The 25,514-nt window shown below is 40.8% G+C and overlaps 1 protein-coding gene across 6 annotated transcripts in view; it reads left to right on the forward strand.

The window, feature by feature from the left end:
* The window catches only part of GABA-B-R2 (gamma-aminobutyric acid type B receptor subunit 2), an 84,177-nt gene that overhangs the window by 52,632 nt on the left and 6,031 nt on the right, over nucleotides 1-25,514 (forward strand). For 5 of the 6 annotated variants that reach the window (XM_076623698.1, XM_076623696.1, XM_076623694.1 and 2 more), the window contains 3 exons: nucleotides 23,892-24,029; nucleotides 24,616-24,783; nucleotides 25,207-25,382. In XM_076623698.1, the coding sequence (XP_076479813.1) occupies nucleotides 23,892-24,029; nucleotides 24,616-24,783; nucleotides 25,207-25,382 (482 nt within the window). Of the gene's footprint in view, nucleotides 1-23,891; nucleotides 24,030-24,615; nucleotides 24,784-25,206; nucleotides 25,383-25,514 lie in introns of those variants that run through there. The other variant, XM_076623699.1, reaches the window with a different exon arrangement.

Consider the following 25,514-nt stretch of genomic DNA (forward strand, 5'->3'; position numbering starts at 1 on the left):
TGTATACGTGGTATTGGCCCAATAATACGCGAAAGGTAAACTAATAAAATACGTATGGTTGGTTCCATGGAACGAAGTCGTTAACGAGCTTTCAAGCTTGTAGGTTCGAATGGACTGGAAGCAACTCGTCGCGTTGCCTGGTCGGGAAGGTAGTTGCGGCGGATTTGATCAGCTACGAAAGTCCGTCCAACTCCTTTCCGTCTCGGAGGCGCGGTTTTCTCCACTGTCGTCCCGAACTTGTCGGACATAGTAACTTCCAACGTACAACTTGCACGATTTCTATTGTCAGGAAGAACATTGCGCGCTTCTATTGTAAATTCCAGGGCTCTGAACAGTCTCAAACGGTACAAGGATGCAGGGATTAACGATCGGAGAACGATATTACGTGAACCGAAACTTGGCTTGATTCGTTGCAGAATTCAAATTATCAGTTCGACTAGCTCCTATTAACACGTTCACTGCTATCGAAATTTCTTCGTCGTCGTAGAAACGATGCGCTTTCTTCGTCAAAAGTATCTTCGCGCTAAACTCAGTTAGTTCACGACTGCGTATGGGACATGAGCATTCTTGCGCTTGAAAACGCACTAGCAGTCGCGATTCGCGGAATTAATGGCGCGAGAGGCAATTTAGAACGGTGGGATTGACTGGCGACAAAAATCACGGTTGTCTGTCGGTGCATTCGATAAAAGTGTCATTAAGAAGATGAAAAGAGGGCAAAAGGTAGGGAAGGGCAGGGTGGGTGAAGAGGATGTCAGAGAGGGTGGGTACAAGGAGGAGTTAATTTAGGAAGAGTCGAATAGACAACGTCACGAACATTATCTCGTGGGAACACTCGCGAAACGTACACGAACATTCAACATCGATGCAGATAGTGGCTGGCAAATATTAATTAGTCGCGGACAGATTCTATCTCCGTTTCGACTGTAGTTCGTGTAATAAACTTAACTTCGTGTACTTAGTTTCGATCGAACTGTCACGCTTCAATGGCGCGCAGCCTCTTCTCGTAATGGTGATTCTTCGAATTAAAAATTTCACGCCTTCGTTGTTACTGGCTGCAACCGTCTCGCCGATTGTAGCTATTACATTTTTATTTACAGTAACAGGGCAATGGAACGAATAGTCGCCCGTTGCACACACGAATGTAAATAAGTTAGAACATGGCGAATAATTTACATTCTTGGGAATTTGTCTACGTCTCGCGAAACAAAAGGCGGAACAGAGCTTGCTCGACGAAAAGTGCCGCGAGGTACGACTGGGAAAAGCGCAAGCGGCAGACGAAAGTCGAATTCGAATGCAGACGTGGCACAAAAGGGAAATTTCGCGGAATTAAGATTTAAATCGCATTACCTAAACAAGAGATCGGGAAGTTGTTAAGTCGGAGGCGGTGAAAGAGGGCGCGGTCGAGGGCGCGCCACAGCCAGTAACAGCGCGCTACTCTTCCGGAAATATTTACATTCCGGAAATGAACGCAGTGTTCTGAGTTACTTAATTCGACTGAGATGCACGCTTATTTCAATGAAACCGTATAAATACCCAAGAAGCGTATTTAACCAGATGGAACGTTGGTTACCATCGTCAGGGTCTCCCTTTTTCCTCTCGAGGCTAATCGAGGAACTCGAATTCTTTACGTTTGTACGCGATCGATCGGATAGACGATCGTGCAGTCGTTGCTGCCACTAGAAAGCTTAATTTCATTATGAAACCACGTTAGAGGCCAAAGTAATTATTTCCTTGCATTTTGTGTTTTTACTATAACTTTTCCGGGCGTTAAATAACGTACATTTTTATAATATCTCTAGCTTCGTATATACCCGTTGAATACTCTGATAAAATTTGGCTGCTAAACCATAGGATTCGCAGTCTCCGTTATTCTTCGCGCGCAAGAATATTAAAGCAAAAGTAGCAAAGTACATGAAGAGCGTATTATGCAATTTTCACGACTGGTACAAAGCGATAGAAAAGAACATCGTTGAATGCCGACCAGTACTTTTCATAATTCCTCCTCTTGGTTGGATTACTCACGCAAGAAGAAATTCTCTGTGAACTGATGTCCACGCAGTGCGGACACTCTTCCAGGGAGAACAGAATGTGGCTGCCATTTCCACCGCAAGAATGAACGCATCACTTTAATAAACTTAGGTAAAGACATTTTCTCCGCGTTTCTGGACCAAAGAGGATCGTTTTCTGCATCCCGATCTCCTAGAAACCATCCAAGTGCAACGACTAGCTAACTGACCGTGAAACACGAACGACTCGAAATTATCACTAAACGAAGTGGAAACTTGTCTCGCAACGAACTGGCCGCTTTACCAATTTACCAACCTCGGTTCATAGCGATCCCAGACTTTGCGCTGCGTCGCTAAGTAACCAAATGAATGACCTCCTTTTTCCTTCTCGTTCTCGAACTCCGTCTCAGATTTCGTCTCATCGAAGTATAAACGATTTAAATTTAGAATTTACGTACTTTATACGAAATATTCTATACATAAGATATATTGTACTTAGGACCTGTTGCGCAAATGACATAATCTTTTCTTGAATAATAATTGGAGATAACGAAAAATGGGCGATGACACTATCTGTTTAAGCAATAACGTTCGCTCTCTTTCGAATTACCGCACGAGCGATCGGTAATTGGCGCTCAGCGAGTGGTGATAATCGCAACGCGTTGCTTTGGATCGCGTAATTGCTTGAATGAGCTGTCGATTATCGCCACTCGCGATCGATAGATGCGATGTTGAACATGTACTAGGTTGGCTCGAAGGGATACGTGCTTTGCATTCTCCCAACCATTGAACGTCTTCGACAGTCCATCGACAATCAACCAAACTTCCTTTTTCAACCAACTTTCGGATCTTGCGAATCCGAATAGCACATGAAAATCAGCATATTTATGTTTGACAAGGAAACATTTCAATATTAACATAGACGTCTTTTCCACGGATCTATGACGATTACTTGAAACATCCACTTTGGATACTATACGAAGCGTTTTTTTATCAGGATCAATATTTCATCTTCGTGCACTTGATATCAAAGGGTTTATAATAATGATAACAATTATTAATGATTATTATTTGAAGCGCAATTTAAAAATAGCCATTGTTTCGAGATAATCGAGAAGTAATCATAAATTTTCTCGCGATATAATAGTGGCACCTGATTTTACGTTTCGACTTGTTGCAACTAACGTTGGCATGTAACAATGAAACCTAATCTCCAACGAATATATCATACGTGATTAAAATAAAGTAGCGTAAAACAGAAGTAATCTTTCCACAGTAAACAACTCGTAAACTTAAGATAAATTTGGTCCGGTTGATTGATTATAAAAGAAGAATTAGCAATTGTCATCCTGCGGAACGATCGAATGTGGCGGGTTAAAAATTTCACGGGTTACAGAGTGGCTTTCGCAAGATCACGCGACAAATTTACAGATCTTAGGAATTACACATCTCGGTTGAAAGCTGTTCTATAGAATGACCTCATATCAACGTTTCGTGACCCGTAAAAGGCGCTCGAACGTTATCGTAGGTCGACGCAGTTCACAAAGGAGACGCGACGATCTCGAAGAAAGGAGCGAGAAATCGTTTTAGGCGAACATGCACGGCCGAGAATCTGGCAAACAGGTGAACGTGTTGCGATTGAACGTGAAACATCGGCGAGTAAATATTTGCGCGATTTTTTCCGCGCAAAAAGGGAGACGAGGAGCTACAGAGGAAACTCGATCAACTTCGTGACGTTAAACTTAATTTCAAAGAGAGTGCAAAGAGCGGCGCGAAATAGCAGAGGAAAAAAGGTGCTATCTGCATAATGGTCCTTTCACCTGGAGCTGTATTTTAAAGTATGGACATTGAAGTCGCTCGACGAGCAATCGTTTGAGCAGTTTTTAAGTTCTTACTGAACAAATCGTAACCTCGAATAGAACGGAATTGTTTTATCGAGGCGCCTCTAAAAACGATTACGCTGGAAAAAATGAGAAATCTTGCCGGTCGATCGGAAGAGTCTCATCAAGATTAAAAAAGGAAGTACGGTTGGTGGAACGAACGAGTCGAACATACGTATAGTTCCGACGAACGCGTTCACTTCGAAACGACTCGCGAGCAAAACACGCTTTAATGAAATTGAAACAGAATCGAAACGGGACATCGGGATCGGAATTCGCGCAGGCAATTTGTCCTGGGATTTTCGTCGACCGTTCAAATTACCGCCGAGATATTGGTTTTTTACAAAAGCCGCGGCCGCTTTCCGCGAGATCCGATTTCTTTGTTTCTTTTCTCTAACTAGATTTTCACTATTTTTTATACGAAATATCGTAGAAAGAGAAATCAAAGTGATCTGATGGACGGGTTGATTTCCACGACTGCTCTCTATCGAAGGTCTATATCCTCTTTTGAATTTCTATCGATCGTACGCAATTAGAATGGCGTTACAGAGTAAGATTCAAATGGCAGAGAAGGCCCAGGCGTTCGTGGAAACGCGTTCGAGAGAAGACGAAGATCAGAGAAGTTGGCAGTGCGACGAAGTAGACTCTTGTCGAACAATGACAGGTTACGAGGATGTATAATCACGACACCGTTCCAGCGACAGACGATAGGACGGAAACAGAAGTTGGAAAGCGACTGATGTTCGAGTGCTGATCAGACAAGTACCAGAGGGAATACCGAACTGGAGAGGTGACGAGATGGAGGAAAGGGATTACAAGAAAAGTGGAAAAAAACCAGAAGACGAGAAGAGAGGAATGTTACTTTTATGCATTGTGTGGTTTTGCTAGCGAGAATCTCTGGCTTTGTATATATGTAAATCAGGGATTGTAACGCCAATTCCTTTGACGTGAGAACGAACAATTATTGGTCGAAGGACATTGCCATGATTTTTAATAGATTTATTAGGAATTTTTTTTTATAGATAATTGCGAATTCAGAATACATCTTGTTCTTTATTTCCCAATATATTAAAAGAAAAGTATTACGAGATGAAATACGGAATTAGAATCCAAAGCATAGTAAAAATTTGCATAATTGTAACTGTTTGAAGAAAAGAATCAACTTTAGACATTATCAAACAAGAAATTCGACGTTTTTAAAATTTCCAGGATGGTGTACCCAGCTAATTGACGTAAAGTAAGAAGCAGAAAAATATAAACGTGACACGAGCAGTTCGACGTAAAAAGGTATCGGTTTATCTGGTTCGTTAGAGGCCCAACAATCGAAGCAGCGTCCTCGCTAATACGATAATCTTCGATCCGATGCGGAAATTACGGTACTCGACTGGAGAAAACAGACCCGCTAATGTATTTTTCCTGGCATTGTCTCAAACACCGGCAATGCTGCTTAACAGTTCCCCTCGACGCGAAAGAAGCCTTTGGGGCTCGTAATCAACGTTCATCGCTTCCGGATAATTCGATGGATTGGACTTGTTCTCAAAATTGGACTTGTTCCAAGGGATGAACACTTTTAGCATAAAAACACCGCGTTAGCAGAAGCAATTTCATAATTTGTTACATTTCGCGTAATACAAACACGCTATGCAACAACCGGAAATTTGAAGGATACCTTCGGATATTTTTTATTAGATCACGAACTTGAAGCGGAAGGTTTAAAAATTGAAGGATCTGCATCGATGAGGAGACAGCTCCAATATTTAAATTGTATTTGATCAATTTACCTTCGAAGAAACTCGTTTATTAGAGCAGAAGAAAAGATGTAGATTCCACATTCAAAAATTCTAGAAATGTATTACGAGGAGTACATATAATTTGGTTATGAGTTTACAGCACGTTTGAACAAATTATTTGGTGGAAAATCGAGCTGCTTTCTTAATTAAAGAGCTCTTGTAATTGTCGGGTCTATTAACTACTGTTTAACGCATAATGCAATTTTAAAAAGTGTAGATTAGCCGTAAGGAGCTACCTGAGAAAAAATAGGTCGGCTCCTTTAGAAGGAGCGTTGTAGAAAATTAATGGTCAGACGTATAGTCTCCTCATAATTTATCGCGCCCAATCCTTCAGGTAAACCTTTCGGCAATAATGAAATTCTTGGCAACGCGTTTATTCAACGAAAACGTCACGGTCTTAAATAGTCGCATCATTCGATAAACTGTAATTCTCCGTGTTCCTCTTCTGGCTTTATGCGTCGCCCTCGAAAGCGCTTCTGAACATGTTTCCATTTAACATCCGTTCTTTCCAGCAACCACGAACGACCAATTATCAGACAAGCTTACCTGATATCAACTGTCACGAGCACCGAGCGGTACAATGTTAACGAAGGAAATGAAAAGCAATACCCAAGCAACCGAGATTGGACAATAATCGGTGCATGATCTCGATAAAAGCTCGCCCCTTGATCCTAACTTCCCTAACGTATCTCGAGAAGGGAACTTTCTATTGGCTGAGAAAGCTATTTAACTTGTCCTGTGATCTCAATGAAAGACCAGAGAAATATCATCGAGCGCAAAAAAGGTTTTCCATCTTGGATTCGATTGAAAGGAGAGCGTGGAAATTTGTACGTCGGAGTGTATTGTGCGGGAGACTCGTTCGATCAGGAAGGGACAAAGCGATAACGTCGCGATCCCATTGTCGTAAAGGGTAGAAAAAAATGACAAAAAGAATAAGAAGAGAGTCAGCTCTCGTATCGATCCCGGTAAAACGTGCAATAAGCTCGTGGCAAAGTGGATGATAATACCCACAGGTGTATTCTACCGATTGTAGTTACATCTGGGAATGTTCTATCGGAGTGGCATTACATGTAGATAAGAAATTCAAAGAAAATTAAGAGAAGAGGGCGTCGAAATTAATCGATTACGGCTCTAATCGCTGTCCCATCGCCATAGGATAGAAACAAATAATCGTTAGTTTTAAAAGTACTAAACGACTGAGATGCAGTTTTTGCCTTTACGGTGTGATCAGAAGCCGCACTCAATCTACGTCGTATAGCTTGATAGTAGCGATTTAAACGAGAATTAAGGTATATTGTTTCGAGCGTGATAATACTCCGTGACGCGTCCTCGTTAGTCTGTAACGCGGGTTAGAAGAAAGAGGCTAAGAAAAGGAGAAATAGAAGAAAAATATGGGGGGGGGGGGAAACTGCTATGGTCCAGTAACCAGCGCTCAAGGAGCGAAGACAGAGCGTGAAAGGAACGAAGAAAATAATAACCAGGTAGTTTAATCGCTTTGCTCGTGTACAGAGAATGTTCGCGAGATGGAAAGTTTGGTTGTATCGATTCCTCACGACAATGAGAAATCTCAAGCGAAATCTCAAGTGAATGCCAGTGAAATAGTGTAACGGCACGAGCGGGCCGCTTTCAACCCCTTTTTCAACCACCGCGCAGTTATACGCTCGCTTTGCTTCCAAAACTCGTTTTTTCTCTTTGCGTCGATTTGAATAACTTTTAAAATACACTAACCGTAATGTAGTTTTCGGCGACTGAGGCTTTGAGCACGCACGCGCTGTGGTTTACCTCTTTTACCATTGCTGATCGGACGTGCCGCAGAACAAAATCCATATACGTTCTCTTTTTTTCCTGGCAATCTCGAAAACAGTATTTTTCCTACCGAAGAGAGGGAAAGTTAACGTTATTGTGGACGGTGGGGATTCGCATGGATGATGACTAATAGAGAATCGAGCGAATGTTTATGCTCAAACATCAGTATTGTGAGAGAAAAACGCACGAGTAAACTTGGTTGCATGGTACCACGTGAAATTCTCGCTGCGCGTGGCAAAAGTGTGTTATCTTTAACTGTGAGATCTGTAAGAGTGCGGTATGTTTGTAAAAGCTTTCCCTGACAAAATAAATTCACTCGGTAAATACCATCTAGTACCTATAGAAAACACAAATCAGCATGAATGTAGAACTCAATCCGAAATGCTACAAAATAAACAGAAGGGAAGTACTCCCAAAAAAGGCAACGCTGTTTTATAAGAATCCTTTAAGATTCAGAGAGACATGCTTGGAGAAGATCGAGTCGTCTGTTAAGTGGGAATTATTATTGTTGTGTCATTCTGTTTTTTATTGCTAAATAAATATTTAACGTTCTTGTCGCTTTATTTTATATTTAATATAAGTTTGTAGAAACGTGTATTGGACCATTCCGTCCAACACTCACCGCTGGAAATCCGTCGGGCATCGTTTCTATCTTATATATCCGCATCTTTTCGGTGGTGTCTCGTAGGATCTCTTCATCTCGAAGGTTCGCTTAACATACTTATCACGTAAGACCTACTTTCCCTACGTTTTCCACGTACTACCTTCCCATATATTCTTACATTAATGAATAAAAACCTATCTTACGGTGACTTGCGAAAGTACCTATGCGGACACTTGTAGATATCTTCTATGAATATATTACGTTATACACAGCATATTAAAATTCTATTAGCACTACTATGAGACTCGACAATCGCAATTACGATCGTAAAGTTTATTTAGTTAAGTTTAAAATTGCAAGATATTTATTTAATACAGATAGGTATGTACTTATATACGTAGGATATATATATATATATATATATATACACACATATATATTCGCAGAATAATATTTAAGCAGTCCAATTATCCCTTATATTCATAAACCTCGATATTTGGTGAAACAACATTTAACGGTTACTGTATATTTAAGATGGATACTCATACTAATTTTCTGTTAAATATATGTTTGAAATAAATATTTTGTAACTTTTACATACATCTTCAGATTGATTCCAAAGACCAATATAATGATGTTGCGTCTCGTTACAATTCTAATGGAATTTTAAGATGTTTTATATAATACATACGATATAGACATAAAAGTTTTCTATAGTAAGGGTTCAAGTATTTTCGTGAGCCGGTGTACGAGCAAACATCTCTACGCTGTTTTTCCGGAACGTTAACATGATCCAAAAGAACGAAGGATCGTCGTGACACATCGTATCTTGCAACTTCTTCCTGACCGGTTACGATCGGTTTACGGACAAATCGCTTTAGGAAATAAATGGTGGAACGAGCCGTAGTCAGCCGGGGGGCATCTTGTTTGTAACAGCGGAGAACATTCGCGATCGATTAGGTTATCGGTGTGTGTTAGGAGTATCAAGCCATTGAGAGAACATCGACGACCGAGTACAAAGCTGACTACGCTCGTTCGACCATGTCGTATCGCTTTGAAAGGGAGCGAGAAATTTTCAAATTGCTTCATTACCAAAGGAAGTAGGTATAACCGATGCATCGAGCGAAAGCTTTTCGACACGCCTCCTTGACAAAAGCGAAATGGTCGCGATGCATTCACCGTCTCTACGACAGACGGACCCGAGCACAACGACAATCCTTAAATAATGCATTCGCGCGTTCAACGCAAAGCGCGTTCGCTGAATTGTTCAAGACACAACTTGATACTCTACTGTCTGTGAACTTTCCGACCGAGAAAGTAAAAAACGTCTTGAAAATTGTCACTCCTCCCCTTTTTACCTTCCTCTCGCTTGCGTCTTGCTTCTTTTGTCACGATTCAGCGATTTAATCGCAATTGTGACCGAAACCTGAGGAAGGTAATAGAAAACATTAGACTGTAGCAAATTTATTCAGCAGTAGAAGAATGGATACATAGATGAATAGTGTAATGAATATCCGGCATTGTTCACGTTGTATAGTTCTAGAACGTTTACGCGGAATATTGCGATAGCGTGCGAAATTTAAGCCAATGTATAGACGTATTCTACGTTGCGCACACGATTGTCTCGTTTCTCTTCGGGTATTATCGTGGTTACGTTATTTGGAAAGTTGACGCACAGGGTTCGTTAATTACTACACCAATCATTACCTTTGCGCTTACACGTATGTAATTACACGACCCTGCAAATAGTTGCAAACATACAAATTGTGAATCTAGCTAACGAATATCGAAACTGATCAGCAAATTTGTCGACGATTTGCCATCGTTTGAAAATCGCGAATCAATTTATTAGAGAATGTTAAAGAAAGCTGTGAACAGTGATAGACTACTCGACTCTTGGCCTGTTCCAAAGAAAGTCTAAATATAAAGATATCCGAGTCTGAAATATTCCGATGAAACATCGAAAATCTATGCAATAATAAACCATTTAAATGCAAATGCAAAGTGTATGAACGAGCTTGGAATAAATTGCTCGGCGGGTCGTTTTCCGATTACCGTTGGTAATTTACCGGAGCAACGATTCCCCTTTGACGACAAGCACATTCTCATCTCACCAGGAAGCGGTGTGTGGTGCAACAAACAGTTAAAAATAAAACTCGGCCCGCGGTATGTATTTTTCGCATTTCCAGATCTAGCTCGACGAGAACGCGAACATTTAAAATTTAAAATTGCCTCAACTCTGTTTTTTAATCAGCTGTTTGGAGCGAAGTAGAAATTCCTTGGCGGTTCTGATCTGCCTCGTGAAATTGGACGCGTCACGCCTTTTTCTCTCTTTTTTTTTCTCCATCCCTCGAGGATCGAGATACAGTAGACCATCCTATATCCAAACTACATAATAGACCCAAAGTGCAATTTCCAGATAATAGAACAATCACTTTTCTGATATTAAATTTCATTTATTCAAATAGAGATCAAGAAAATTGTTAGTTTATTTCGATAATTGAGGATCCTCTATCTTCTTAGCTGTTGAATTATATAAATTTGTCAACATAAGTAATTATGTAGGATTACTTTCTTTTTGTGAGTCAAGGTCTCGAAGTCCTTTTTCAAATGCCTCGATTGCTTTGGAATAAGAAAATATTTTCTCGATGTTCATTCATTTACTGTTTCAGTTCGCGTGAAATTTATTCATATAGTCTATGTCACTCATAAACGAAGCGTTCGTCTATCACGGAATTAAATGTGGCCTTTCATTTTCTCCCTGTCTGCCTCTATTTTTCAGCAAAATCTTATATCACGTAGTTTAACAACTTCCTTTTTGCAAATATAAAAAACACGCCATGCATATAACGAAGGCATCTATCAAGAGTGGGCATTCTATTTGTATAACAACACGTACCAGCGTGTTTGAAAACGTAAAAATCCTCCACCCAAAACCTTTTCGCGCGCTTAACGAACCGCAAACAAATTCTAATTTAGCTCCCCTCTCGGTGGCGTGACATATCTTTTCTCGCCTCGTAACGATTCGGGACAGAAGATAATTTGGAAATTTCATTCGGTTATTAGTAGCTCGCAGCGAGAAATACGCACGCTTCTCTCATTTGATTAATAGCAAAGTTTGAACAGTATCGCGGACGAATGCGTCGACCTACACGTGCACGCGTTTGGTTATTTACCTAAACATTGACTGTTGCCGTAATAATAATTATTTTACTATAGCGTTATTATGCATAAATCATTATTAACACCGTTGGCATAACCGCGGCTGTGGCTACGGCGAGCATGTTGCCTCATGCAGACAAATCCAAACTGCAATTCAAATCGATCATTTGTCGGATCATTGAATAATTGATACGCGGCAGATTTTGTTGAAACGCGCGCTTGCACGAATCGATCCTACACAGAGCACAGAGGAGAAAATTAAAAGAGATTTTTCTTTAGAAATTGCCGCGATTTACGTGAAATGATCTTTAACGATAGAGCTGCGGTTTCTCGGTCGAAACCATCTCGGCGAGTTGAATAACCAAACGACCGATGCTAACGAATTGCATTACGCTCGCACCGTAATTGTGTTAAAAATGTATTCGACGGGCAACGCGACGTGCCTTCGCTCTTTGCCGCGCCGATAATTAATTTCTTCCAGATACACGATAACGATTTCAAACGGGGAATTCGCATGCATGAAACGTAATACGAGCGGCGACACGAAAGCGCGTGCTTCTGCATCGACGTTTAAACATGATACACGGATAAACGGATTGATAGGTAAATGGATAGATATATAGAAGAGATAGATGAATTTGCAGATAGATCTGGCGAGTGGATGGACAGATGAATAGATAAGTGTGCGAATAGATTTGAAACAAGGTACCATGGAACGAAGATCGGTCGAAAAGCCATGCGACGAACACTGACTCAGAAAAGTATTATCATAAAAAATGTTTATGTAAAAATATATATGTCATGTGTGTTATATTGTAGAACATCTTAAAACTTCATTAATACTATGTAATAAGGCTCGTCCAGCATTCTCTACCATATACCACTACTTCATTCCTTATGTTTCTTATTTCATTTCAAATCTTACGTTGTTTACCCTATGTACGTATAATATATACGCCATTTACATTCTCAAAAGGTTTCTAGCAAATATTCAAACACTTTCTACCCAATAACCATCAACTTTTTCATCGTGAATCACACCATATAATAATTATTCGTCTCGCGTACTTAGAAACTTCGTCGCGCGGGCGTTTCCTTATTTACCATTCCTTGCTTTACATCGGGAAAGATTTCAAAGATTTAACTTGTACGGCAAAGTTCGTGGAATGTAATCAAACCGAAATTCCTTGTCAAATAGCTTCGTGTACTCTCCAATCCCGATGCTCAAAGACTTTCTATAGAAACCAATGATTTTAAAGCATGTTGCACAAGGTGGACCAGTGGAATATATGGTGACTCGCAGCGAAAAAAATTGCACGCGGTCGACGAATCGTCAAGAGCTAGAGATTTCTATCGGCTGACGTAACAATGACGGTCGAACATTCGTGTCCAATGGATATGCATTCGATATGCATGCAGTAGTAAACTCTACTTGTCGGTATTCTGCGATGCACTTCATTGTCGATATAGCTGTTCTACAGAGCTTGTTATCCGCAGTGAAAATCCACCCGAATTTTCACACCGAAATTATTTACGAGAGAAGATCGAGCATTGCAATTATTTCGTGCATTGCAAGAAACTGGATGATGTATTTAGTACGATATAGTATAAGCGGTATAGATCGAAGATTATCGTATATTGGAGATGCAGTCACGAGAAGTACTTTCTCAAAAGTCTTTGAGTCGAACCTCATTTAATGACATCGAGGTTACGTAAGATGGGCGTAGAATTTCCAGATCGAAACTCGTTAAACCGTACCGCACGCGTAAAGACTCTTCTCATCGATCGAATCGTATCAGGACAAGGAAGAGCGAGGATCTTTTAAAATCGAAAGATTGCCAAGGAAACGATTCGAAAGTAATTATATGGTCGACTAGCTTTCTTACCTCGATCACAGTGCGCGTTGTCCCAAGGGAGGAATCGACGTACGAAATTCTTTTAATAATCGGCCTGATAACGCGAAAAGCACCATGGGCAATTTCCTCGATTTACTTTCCAATCGATAGTAGGTATCGCTGTTCACGTCGAGATTAAAGGTACGTACACTACCATTCATAACTGCTAGCCATTTGTGGAAAGCGGCGCGACTAGGAAATTATTGAAACTTCTAAGAATTATTATATTTCCTTGCTTTTAAAACTTTGCACAAAAGTAGATAAAAATTGTAGAACTTTAAGATGAATGCAGAATATACAGGGTGGTTGGTAACTGGTGGTACAAGCGGAAAGGGAGTGATTCTACGCCAAAAAATAAGTCGAAAATATAGAATAAAACTTTTTCGTTTGAGGCTTTGTTTTCGCGAAGATCGACTTTGAATTTTCGCTCGGTACGCGTGCACTTTATCGCGTCTCGTTATAACGGATCTCACTGTAGATTTTTAAAAAAATTTTAAAAAAATTTAAAAAAATAAAAATTTTTTATTCGATATTTTCGACTTTTTTTTCACGTAGAATCACCCCCTTTCCGCTTGTACCACCAGTTACCAACCACCCTGTATATAGTAATTCTACACTCATTATGTTCTTCTTACAAGCACATTTTTTACATATTTTCCTCTTTTTGTTGAGAATTACTTTGCACAAATGCAAAGACGTGATCGATTAATCTTCGCTAATTTAAATTGATTACGGCGAAGTCTTAGTTATTCAGGTCCCGTTTAATCGAAGTTCCATCTTTTCCGAGGTACTTTGAACTTTACCATAACTTCATTTTTTCCGAAGGTTTAACTTAAAAAGTACGAAAGTGTAAATAGTCAGGTACTGGTAAGACGGTTAATCAGTCAATTAGTTAATTAAGCTTAGATACATCAACATTGTTAAATTATAAAAATGTTTTCTAATATTTTATTGCACTAGGTAACGGCCATCGTCCTTTCCGTATTATTTGAATTTTCAATTATCTGAGATAAGCGGTCCACATCACGTCGGGTAATCGCAACTCTACTGCGTCGCTTCTTACATAAAGCCAGGAAATGTTCGAATACCTCCTTTATGACAGAGGGAGTACATGCATATGTATACCTCCATACGCAGAGCCGATATAAGAGCAAGTTTGATAGTATCTCCATAAATAAACGCGTCCTGTATAGTCCAGCCGGGCGGAGTTGAGCTTTTATTGGAAAATTGAAACCTTTCGCTGCGCAGAAATTTATTGGCTGGAATATCGTCGCGTTCTAACGCTGTTAATTTGTTCCGTGCACCACATGGAACCGTATAGAACAACGTACATCTACATACATGATATCGTATCGAGAGTGTAGCCAAAGTTATACTAAATGAAGTTTTTGCTCGGTGGTCGCGCAATGTGCAATTGTGTAACCGTCGAAGAATATTTAACATCGAAGGACGCATCCAACGTCAAACCGCAATTTTCCAAACCTAACTATGACGTTTTGAATACATTCGTATTGACTGCACGTTCTGTTCCAACTGTGTGCGGTCAGGCCTATTAAGTATTAGAACGCAAATCGGACGAATGTAATTGTAACGAACGGAATTCGTTGGCGCGCTATTAGCGCCCGTTGCATAATTGAGATTCTCCAATCTTGACAAAGTGGTCCTTGGTCGGAACTCGACCGGAATATATCTACTTACTTGTGCCATTGATTCAGCGTAATCGCTGAAACTACATCGGACGGTAATCAAATCTGTTCGGAGTAAAGTAATTTCGAAGCGATTTCATTCATCGCGCGTTAGGATCTATGGAGCGGTCGCTCGCAGCTCGTCACAAAACTATCGATTAGCGATGTATCGATTGATTTGGGAAGACCAGTAAAGCGGAAGGAAGGACGACAAAACGGAAAACTCTCGTCTCCAAGTGGTCTCGACTCGATCGAAAGACGAATGCGAAGCAGAGTTTAGAACGATGGGTGTTCGACTAACTTTGGTCGAGTACGCGAAACAAAAGTTGAAGGGTTAAAGTTTGCCATGCATTCAGGGCGATAGCATCCTAGACAGGCAAGCCATTTCTACGACCACGACAGCGAACAACTTCGCTACCACGAAAAGCCGGCGAAAGGTAAATTTGTTGGGCCGGAGAGCAATCAACGATCGAGTTTATCCAAATGAATCGATGGACATTCAGAGGGTCAGCGAAAGTATCACTATGCAGCATCGATAAATGAATGAACGTTTAAACAACGAGAAAGGAATGGAGGAGAGATAAAAGAATGAAAGGAATGAAGGAATGAAGGAAGGAAGGAAGGAAGAATAGCAAGTAAAGAATCCAAAGCGGTTAATGCGATTCGAGCGGATTTTCTTTGAAGTCTTTCCAAGTAGATCCAACGCAAAGGAGATTACTCGGGTGGAATGACATTACGTGCAAACGCGTTAAAATTCTCCATTGCTCTGTGTAAACGTCTTGGCTTGATTTTTTCGATCGTTCGACCCTGCCAAGAATGTATATCGATTTCATCTAGCTCGCAAAGAACATAGAGGCGATGGAATTTCGAATGCAACCAAAATTAAAATTAATTATTTATATCGCGGATATTTGTTTTCCCAGCATGCACGAAAACTTCACAACGATAGACACTCGCTCACTCGCTCAGGTTGCCTGTTCTCGTCGCTGCAATTGTACTCGCGCGCCTACTAATTACATTAGAATTATGATAGTCGAACACGCTTCACAGGTAATGGAGAGTGCTCGACTACCGTGAAACGCGAATTCAACGTTGATTAACCGGAAAGCAGCATTGTTTCAACAATCATATCATAGGGTTGGTAAAGGATGCTGCGGCAATCCTGGCTGTCGCTTCATCAATCGGTGGGATATGTTATTTACCGCGTCGATTTAAAGCTTCGCCATATGGTAAATATCGTCGTACCGATATGTCGCAAGAACGTGTCGCAGTAAAATATCCTTTGCCTGTCAAATGGATAAAAAACGGCGAGAAAGAAGCGAGAAAGACAGGAGACAAGCTTCGTATCTGTCTTAAAATTGTACCGCGACGGAAAGGAGCGAAACAATTTATAATGGATCGATAGCGATTCGCTTCCTTTCTTGTAGCCACCATCGAAGATTATCTTATCCGTTTGAAGTCCACGATATCATCAATCTTCTCTGTCGCGCGAGGAAGACGACGGATACCCTCCCTTCCTGCGCTTTAGCATGGATTTTCTTGGATAGCATTGGTTCCGCGGTGCACTCGGTAAAAGTAAAAATAAAGGAAGACCAGATTTCCTTCCGTTGCTCCAGTAATTCGTCGTCCTATCGTTCGAACGCGTTCTGCCGTTAGTCGACGAAATAGAAACGTCCGTCAATGTCGAGACGTTTAAATTACATTTGAATTTATCATCCTCGTTCAGAACGCGTGTTGGATGAAAGCGAACCAGCTCCCGACCGCTAAGAGAGAATCGATGATAAACGCCAAGCGTTACGATTCTCTCTTTTGATTCTTTCTTTCGAAGTGGAAAAATACTGTTTATTCAAACGGAGGTCGAAATAATAACGAAGATAATCGAATAACTCGGTAATCACGAGTGAAAGGACGTTGAACTTCGGCCCAGAATTTCGAATTGCGCTCACCATTGGTAAACTTCCGAAAGCCTGCCGGTATGGCGCGTTTCAGACGACAGAGTGCATTTGACATAATTCCCGAAGTTTGACGGGCAGCAAGAAGCAAGAGGCGAGAATTTATGCGTCGCTTGCTAAATTTAATCCGGTTTCGGCCGCCTCGATCTACGCGGCAACTTATTTCAATAACAATGTACCGTGGTTAAACCAAAATCCGTAATGCCGCGACGCCGTCAGGATCATCGTAGAATAATCGGGAACGTGATCGTTCAATCGCAATTCGCCAAGAAAAATTTTAAAGAATTTCAAAGTAGGATAATTTGACGAATCGTCGAACGCGCGTACGTTTCGCTTCGAAAATATTAAACGATTCGGCGACAGCCGGCTAAGCTTCGCGAAACTTGAAACAACGAGAACGTGATTTTGTTGAGCGAATAGGTTGAGCGTAAGAAATTGGTTTAAACGTACCATTGTGCGACGCATTCTGCGTGAATGCACGCAGTTGAATGCTAGACCCTGAAATTCCATTTGCCTCGTGTCGACGATTTCCTTTCGCGATATATTTTTTCAGTTATGTGTAGTGAACTCGAAAAAAGACAATATATTCTATTCATTTACCAAATGTATAGTAGTCATATATCTCGAGGAACTTCCGATTGTTATTGCATTATCTTTCTTTCGAGCACCGTGTAATTGGGTTTTATTCGTGCAAAATAGATTTTTACGTAAGGCACAATGGCTCGTTGAGATGATGGAACCGATTTCTCCGTACACGCCAAGTAGGAGGCGGGCAAGCTATAAAATATGAATCGCGATCCGATACCCGTTAGATATAAAATCACGGACGAAGTTTTCCCGACGTTTGAACATTGACAATTTTTCATAAGAAAGTTCCAATTTGAACATCCACGTTAATTGACGCGAGAGATACGTCCTCGGAGTACGGAGCAACGATCGAGCAAGATAAAACGCAGAAAAGCTGGTAGACATAGAAAACGTGCTTCTATACGAGCCGCAAAGCTGGAATCCTCTTTTCTTTCGTACGCCTTTCTTCTTTGGAAAACTCGAGCCAGCTACGATGCAGGCTCGATTTTTCATCGGATCGGGGGTTGAACGGCAAAAGTCTGCTGACGGATTTTAGAAGCAAACGAGCTGCATAAAAGAGAAGACATTCGCACCTGCCGTTAACCTTAAAAAATCCATTTCATCGTGCTCGTTATGTCGATCTAGGTCGTTCATTTTCTGCAGGGCACATCTCCAGTTTCCTAATCGTGATAGGCGACGCTCGCCGTTAACTTCCCCACCTTCCGTTACAAGGGTTCCGTTTCAACGAAAAATTTTAACGAACGAGTCCGAAGTTCGTGGAGATGGGTTTAATCGAATTCGAAACATCTCTTTGGTTACGTCTCGATTCGTATCGAACCCTGTGATATCGAATGGAAATTCTACCAGGGAAAAATAATCAAATTCCATCCGAATCGATCTGAAAAACATCTTATTTATCGCTTGGCTGATAATGTATCACAGGCTTGATTAACAAGAACGGAGAAAACATGAACATCAAAGCGAGAAAACGATAAATATCGGCGTGAAATGCGCTCAAGAAACGTAATCGTGATCGAAGAATTATGGGTGTGAACGAATATAACGAAAATCCAGTGGGATTTGTAAACGTACGGTATTAGGAGGAATAGAGCACTGAGCTGAACCGAAGTTGAAAAAAATGAAAGTCGAGACCTATTCAGAATTTATACGAAGAACAGAGAAGGGCTTTACGCTGGAAATAGCTCTTGGCTATTTAGCCAACTAAACTCGTATATACCTCAGGCTGATTCCCTCGCCTCTCTCATCGTTCCAGCATCGTCTATGTTTCTCTTTCTTCCGTTCTTCTTTCCGTCTCATTCGTTCTTTCTCGCCTGTTCACTTTGCACGTTTCGCGATTCGCGACGTTCCACCGTCGCGAGTTGACGTTTCGTTAAGGATCGCCCGGCACTTTGCGTTTCTTTCGCCTTCCTTTCTGCCTCGTTAATAAAAAGAAAGGAAAAAGGAAGGGAGCAAAAATGATGAACAAGAGAGGAGGATTCAGGAATTCGCATTGTCTCCTCCGGTGATAAACGATATTTCTTTTGAAGATGATCTAGATGAAACAAACTTTTTCCTCCGCTTTGTTGTTTTTTCCGTGAACATTCGCAGAAAGTTGATAAAAAACATCGGAACGTGGGCGATACGTTTCTAATTGGAATCGTCGCATTATTATTTCAGGCGTTGCCGAAATATTGGACAGCTTTTGTCCTGCAACTGTGTTCTAGCCTCGAAAATCGCGCCAAGGAAACGAGCCTTCCACCCGACGACAATGGCGTGTCCTTCGATATTTTTACGAGCTTAATTTGAGAAACCTGGAGGTCGCGTAATTTCTTGTCCCCGAGATTTTTATACGCCGTTTAACTTTCGCGAGTCAACGAGCGTAACATATGTCCGCTGTCATGTCACTGTTACTTTAGAATATTCCATGTGAATTATTACGCGAAGCAACGAACCAATTATACATATCGAGCCTCGGATTAATTATTTATCGCATGCTGGACGAAACGTAATGAAAAACTAATTTTACGCGACACTCGACTGGCTTTTATTTTTTCGTGATAGTTGATTCGTTCCAATTGGATCTGTGTTCTACGCCTCTGTCGATTTCATATCGATCGAGGAAAATACTCGAAAAGTGAGCGAACGATCTTTCGCGCGGTTAAACTCGTAATGTTCTTCCGATTCAGGGGAGAAATCCTTCCAATTCTTCTAATTTTCATCTCATTGTTTACCAAAGATAATAATTGGTGTTCGTGCTTTGACGAGTGAACGCACGAAAGTGGAGCAATCGCAACGATTTTATTATAGAGAATACCGAATCCTGTGTCTTTAATTATTACTCGATCGTTCGGTGTTTCGAAAATATGCTCGATCGGGCACGATCGCGTTGCAGAACTCGATAAATTACAAGCAAATTCGTTGCTCACCTGGCTGACCTTTGACTTATCGTTAGATATAAGCAGAATAACCTCGAACACCTACGTAAATACATTAATAATTCACAATTCTATTTGAAGTTTCGGCCAACGAATAACGACCACTTTGATAAAATCGGTCACTCCATGTTTCGTGAAAACACGTTTAACCGCTCGTGCGTTGAAAACTCGTGGTCATATTTTCCAATGTAATCTGTACGTATCTATGTTCGTATGCAAGAGTTTCCACATAAAATTTGGCACTGTTACAAATTCTACGCACTGGTGGAAATTGTATACAATATTTTTGTGGTACAGAAAGGTAAAGAAGTAATACCAATGCGACTATACGTTATCTTAAGTTAATGTAATACAATATGTACTGTATCGTACGGCGACACCGATATCCGGCAATGCAATCTGACCGTACAATCTGGTCATGCAATCTGGCCACGCTGCTTGACCAGTAACTCGACAGTATCAGTCGTAGATATATCGTTCGTCGAAGATAATCTATGAGCGATAACGGCTAAAATCTCACTTCCGTCTTTGAATTAGAAATTGATTTCGATTTTGATTTTAATTTGCGTAACAGCCGATATTGGACAGAATTTTTTGTTTGTCATCCCTATCTGTAATCTTTTATCGTGTTTAAGGAGACATCGACAAGTAAAGCATGTTCTAACGCTGTTGGAACAAACGAACGCATATCAAGAATTACTTAGCATAAATAACGAGAGCGCTGCTTTCTCATTTTTTTCTGAATATTTAACCCATTTGAAGTTTTTCCCTCAGATAAAATAATTTTGAACATTCGTCTGTATTCTAGTTGCCAGTCATCAGAAATCTCAAGGGAAGCAAGGATAATTAATTTCGATATCGAGGTATTAAAGCTCTCGGTTAGTTGGCAAACTCGGCTTTTTAAATTTAATTAAAAATCCATGATTATTTCTTATTATTGGTTATTTAATTTTAATTTCGTATTTATATTTCAAAAAGAGCATAAAGGTAGGAGAAATCTCCCGTTTCCCATTTTCTATCGTTCTTTGAATCGTGTAAAGTAAATAGCAAAACTTTTACTGCTTCCCCATTCCTTTGTCGACTATAAGCAAATAATATCGCGCGACTGTTACGATGAAACTCGAATCAACGTAACTCAACTTCCTCTCAAAATGAAGAAAATACTTCAACGAACAGAAACTAGATCCAGACAGAAACGAACGAACAGGAGCTATTTTCATAAAAATTTTGCATCGAGGCATTGTCACGATTTTTATGTTCATAGGAAAAAGTAATTTCCAACTACCGTCAATGTATGCAACACAAAAGAATATGAAGAAATATCTGCCGTCAGAATTGAAAACGAGATCTGCGAATATTCTCAGGTTTTCTCGCGTGACACTTAAACCGAACATTGCGTTGAAGTTGGTGACACGCATACGAGCACACGCTTCCTCAAAGTAGCGAAAAAAGAAGGGAATGCGTTGGAAATGCCTACACCTGGGGCTTCGAATTTCATTGGGACTTTCAACTTTCCATCCCACTAATTGGCTTTCTCAGTGAATACACGTGAAATTCTCCCGTTTCCAGAGCTACCCGAGCTCTTCCCCTCGCCCACCGTACAGAAGGCACAAAGTTTTCGTTCGCTCTTATTTAGTGCGATCGGCTCTCTGGCTTTTTATCCTCCGCTCTGTCTACCCTTTTGCTCTCTGCCCTGTGCATCCTCGCTACCTAAAATACATCATAAACGCGCAACTTTTTACAGATTCCGGAAATCCGCATAATCACGTTGCAGCGACTAAATTTCTCTTTGTTTCTATTTCCAGTGGATTGCCGAACTTTTTGATTCTAAAAGCGTTACGAAACGACGAATGTTCGTTATGGATAAAACAAAGAATACGTCACCGCATTTTTACGAGCTCGCTATTTGCCATTTAGTAAGAAAATACACACGCGATTTCCATTTTACGGTGTATGCGACAACTCGATTGAGTTATAAATATATAACACCCAGATGAACGAGAGTTTGTTTGAGTTTTAAAAATACGACGGTTTACACGCATTTAATGCAAACAGAGAATAGTTGGTTCGATCAGTTGCGAGATTTTCGATAAAATGGCGAGTTCCGTGAATAACACAGCTGCGTTCATTTCCAGAGCAGCAAACTTATAATGAAATTTTGGCTTTGATAGCTTGTACAATAGATTGGCCTGCTTCGTAAACTAGTCGGTGGATTTCCATGCGATTCGAATCAATATGATATCAAAGATGTCTCTCTCTTTCCGTGGTATACCGTTCTAGATAAAGAAATCGTTTATTCTAAAAACCGAGAGGCTCTCAATTACGCTTTCGTTTTGCCTATTCATTCGATGAATCTCACTTCAGATTTCAACGATGTTAATAACCGGTCTATCGGCTACGTCAAAAGGAACCCAAAACTATCCCAATATTTATGAATGGAAAAACATTAGTGTATCTTATTCTGATTCTAGCAAATATGAGATTCGAGATAATAGAATCGATCGATTTTCTCTCCCTTTGAGCAAATTGGAATTTTTCTGCTACAAAAAGTACCAATGCCGTTCAAATAATTCGTTTCTACCTGCACGAAACGCCGCGCTTCTCTTCGTTCGATAGGAAAGAATAGAAGGAAGATGAAAATGTTTTACAATCTCTATCCTATCGACTGAAGCTGAAGATAACAATTTTGCAGGTTCGTAAGAGTTTACGGATCGATAAATCTGGCGTACTTTTCCACGTGCGTCGAGAACGCAAAGATCGCTATGCGCTTTTGTTTCTTTTTTCTCTCTCGACCACGAGAAAGCAGGCTCCCATTGTTCGTTGTCGTTCCCTGGTGATCCCGTTTTTTCGGTAATGCTGAGCTCGCGACTCGCGACGCAGCCTCGGCATGGCCTACAGCCAACGCATGAACAGCCAAGGCGTTGTGTTTCACACAGTTAAGATCGATCACCATTTGGATCCCTTTGTTCAACGACAATATACATAATGAATTCTGCTCGTTAATCTTTATCGATATTATCGATAGAAAATAATAATAAATTTGGTGAATTTGACGAATCTTTGATTTATGTTATCATTGTGAATCTTTGATTCCGCTCTCGAAACACACACGAGATTAGGATTTCATTTTTGAATGAAACATGTCACGTTTTCCTTCGTGGATACGTATACCTGCTTCATTTGCAACGAATAAAGGATCGATCAGCGCGACGCTATCAATTAAATACACGTCCTTGCATAGAAACGAAGTTTAAGTTTCGTAGGTTTAATTAATTCGAGCAGCTCGAACGCCTTGAAACGAGTTCACTGGGCCACCAGTTAATGTATGCCGATCCACAAGGAATCGGTAATTCCCTACGTAGACCGACGCGACGGCTCCGGTATGCTGTTTGCGGTACCCAAATGCAATATACCAGAGCGTATCTGTCGCATACACGTGCTGTATCTCTCGCTTCCGTGTACCCATCAGCCGGCTACCTTGGTAAATGCGGTTAGGAAGAGATCGAAACTGCTGTCGTTCGAAACGTAATTGCTAGCAACCTGGCGTTCACGCGTCAATTATTACCCGATGCGTTCAATTTGTGCATACGTATATCCATATCCTTTTGTCGCTAGACTATGCTTCTCTGTTCTCCTTTCTAATATCTGCCGGCTACATACCATGTTTGTTCTCGTTCGCGCTCGTCCTCGTCCTCGCTCTCAACCTCACGCGAGTAGCTTGTCTTCGAGTATCCTCGACGGAGAAACGGGAAGCTTCACTTTGACACACGGGATTTGTTACACCGAGCTGTTCCTGACGTTACTCGGGCATCGTCGTAAAATATACGCGAGCACGTTCATACTATGCAAATGAGATTGCTATATGCTATCCCGAAAATAAAAATAGAGGGCAGTGAGAGACACGAGCCGAATAGGGCTAGGTGTATAGACCAAGGTAAAAGAACACCGGGGTGGTAGTAATTCAAACCTATCTGTGTATCATATACATACGAGTTATGTATATTCCTCTCTCTGTACGTAAAGGCTAGCCGAATCGCGATCAAAAGCTGTTTAACCAGCAAAAACAGAACGCTTGATGTTTGGTCGAATTTTATTCAATTTTATTCCAGTGCAACGCCGCCGTTGGCGTGAAAGCGTTCTTCGATATGATGCACAGCGGACCGCACAAGGTGATGCTATTCGGAGCAGCTTGCACGCACGTCACAGATCCCATCGCTAAAGCATCGAAGCATTGGCGTCTCACGCAGGTAAGTTAGAAACTTTGATGAGCTCTAATTTTCTAGCATTACGTGACATTTGCTGAATCTTATAGCGAATTTTTGGCGAATCTGTTGATCGATCTTTCGATGAATCTTCTGATGAATGGTCAACTTGTTGGTCAATCTAGTTTCTGAATGTTTGTTCGGAATTAAACAAGTTCAACTATAGTTTCGTTAGCTGTTGAAGCGAATACTTGTATTTCCTATTGAATATCTTTGAATATCGAATACGTTTTGTAAACAGCCATGTTGATATCTTCGCAAAGATGTATTTGTGGTAGTGAGGGTGAACGTGCGAGAATAGAAAGTTTAGATTACTAAGGAGTTCCCACTACCAAGGTCTGGGATGTCCAGTGTGCAATTCAAGTTACCAGACTTCACAAGGGTGTAACTTATAACACTCAACCTCGAGAATTCTGATCTTTGTTCGAGAGAAGAGTGTCTGCATCGCATCGATCGTTGTCTCTGACACCCTTTGTCAGAACTTTAACGAACCGAATTCCTGACGAGTTATTGCGAATTCCTGCGCTCCTGTCTCACCTTAATTATCCTTGTTGAATCTTCTTTGTTGCAGCTTAGCTACGCAGACACGCACCCGATGTTTACGAGCAATAGCTTTCCAAATTTCTTTAGGGTGGTGCCTTCCGAGAACGCGTTCAACGCTCCCCGCGTGGCGCTTTTAATGCATTTCAATTGGACCCGGGTCGGTACCATTTATCAAAACGAACCGAGATACGCTCTGGTGAGTATTTAAAATTTTACGAAAATATAATAGAACGTGATACACGCGCTACCGGACACGGTCAACGTTTCGTCAAACCCGCGCCACCGCGAAACCTCACCAACGAATCCTTCAAACTTGCGCGCTTCTTTCGTATCTCTCGTACCTTCGCATCTTCCCGATTGTTGCATCCACTGTGTACAATTACTATTTACCTATGCTTACAATTTCACCTGAATCGTTAACAATCATAACGATTGATATTCGTAACCAAAAAAAAAAAGGTTAAGCTATCATTTTATTTGCTGAAAACGCAACAAGCCTCGCTCATCTCTTCCAACTTGAGCATCTCGATATTACGACGATATAAAATATAAAATTATAGTGTGATATTGGATATACGGTATCGTATACCAGCGAGAAACTTTTTATTTGTATTTACAGGCACACAATCGGCTGCTCACAGATCTGGATGGCTACAGTATGGAAGTAGTGGAGTCGCAAAGCTTCGCCACCGAGGTGACCACGGCGCTCGAGAAGCTGAAAGAGAAAGATGTTAGAATAATTTTAGGGAATTTTAACGAAGCGTGGGCTAGACGAATATTCTGCGAAGCGTATAGGTACGCTATATAACCTATATAATTACAAAATTATTTATTGAATATCACGAGTAGACTATGGATAGTTATGCAAATTAATATCTTTGTGAATACAATTCAATAAATGGAACTTTCTTGGCAAAAAAGCGTATT

The sequence above is a fragment of the Bombus vancouverensis genome, chromosome 13 (genome assembly GCF_051014615.1).
Source record: "Bombus vancouverensis nearcticus chromosome 13, iyBomVanc1_principal, whole genome shotgun sequence".
In the NCBI taxonomy this organism is placed as follows: Eukaryota; Metazoa; Arthropoda; class Insecta; order Hymenoptera; family Apidae; genus Bombus; species Bombus vancouverensis.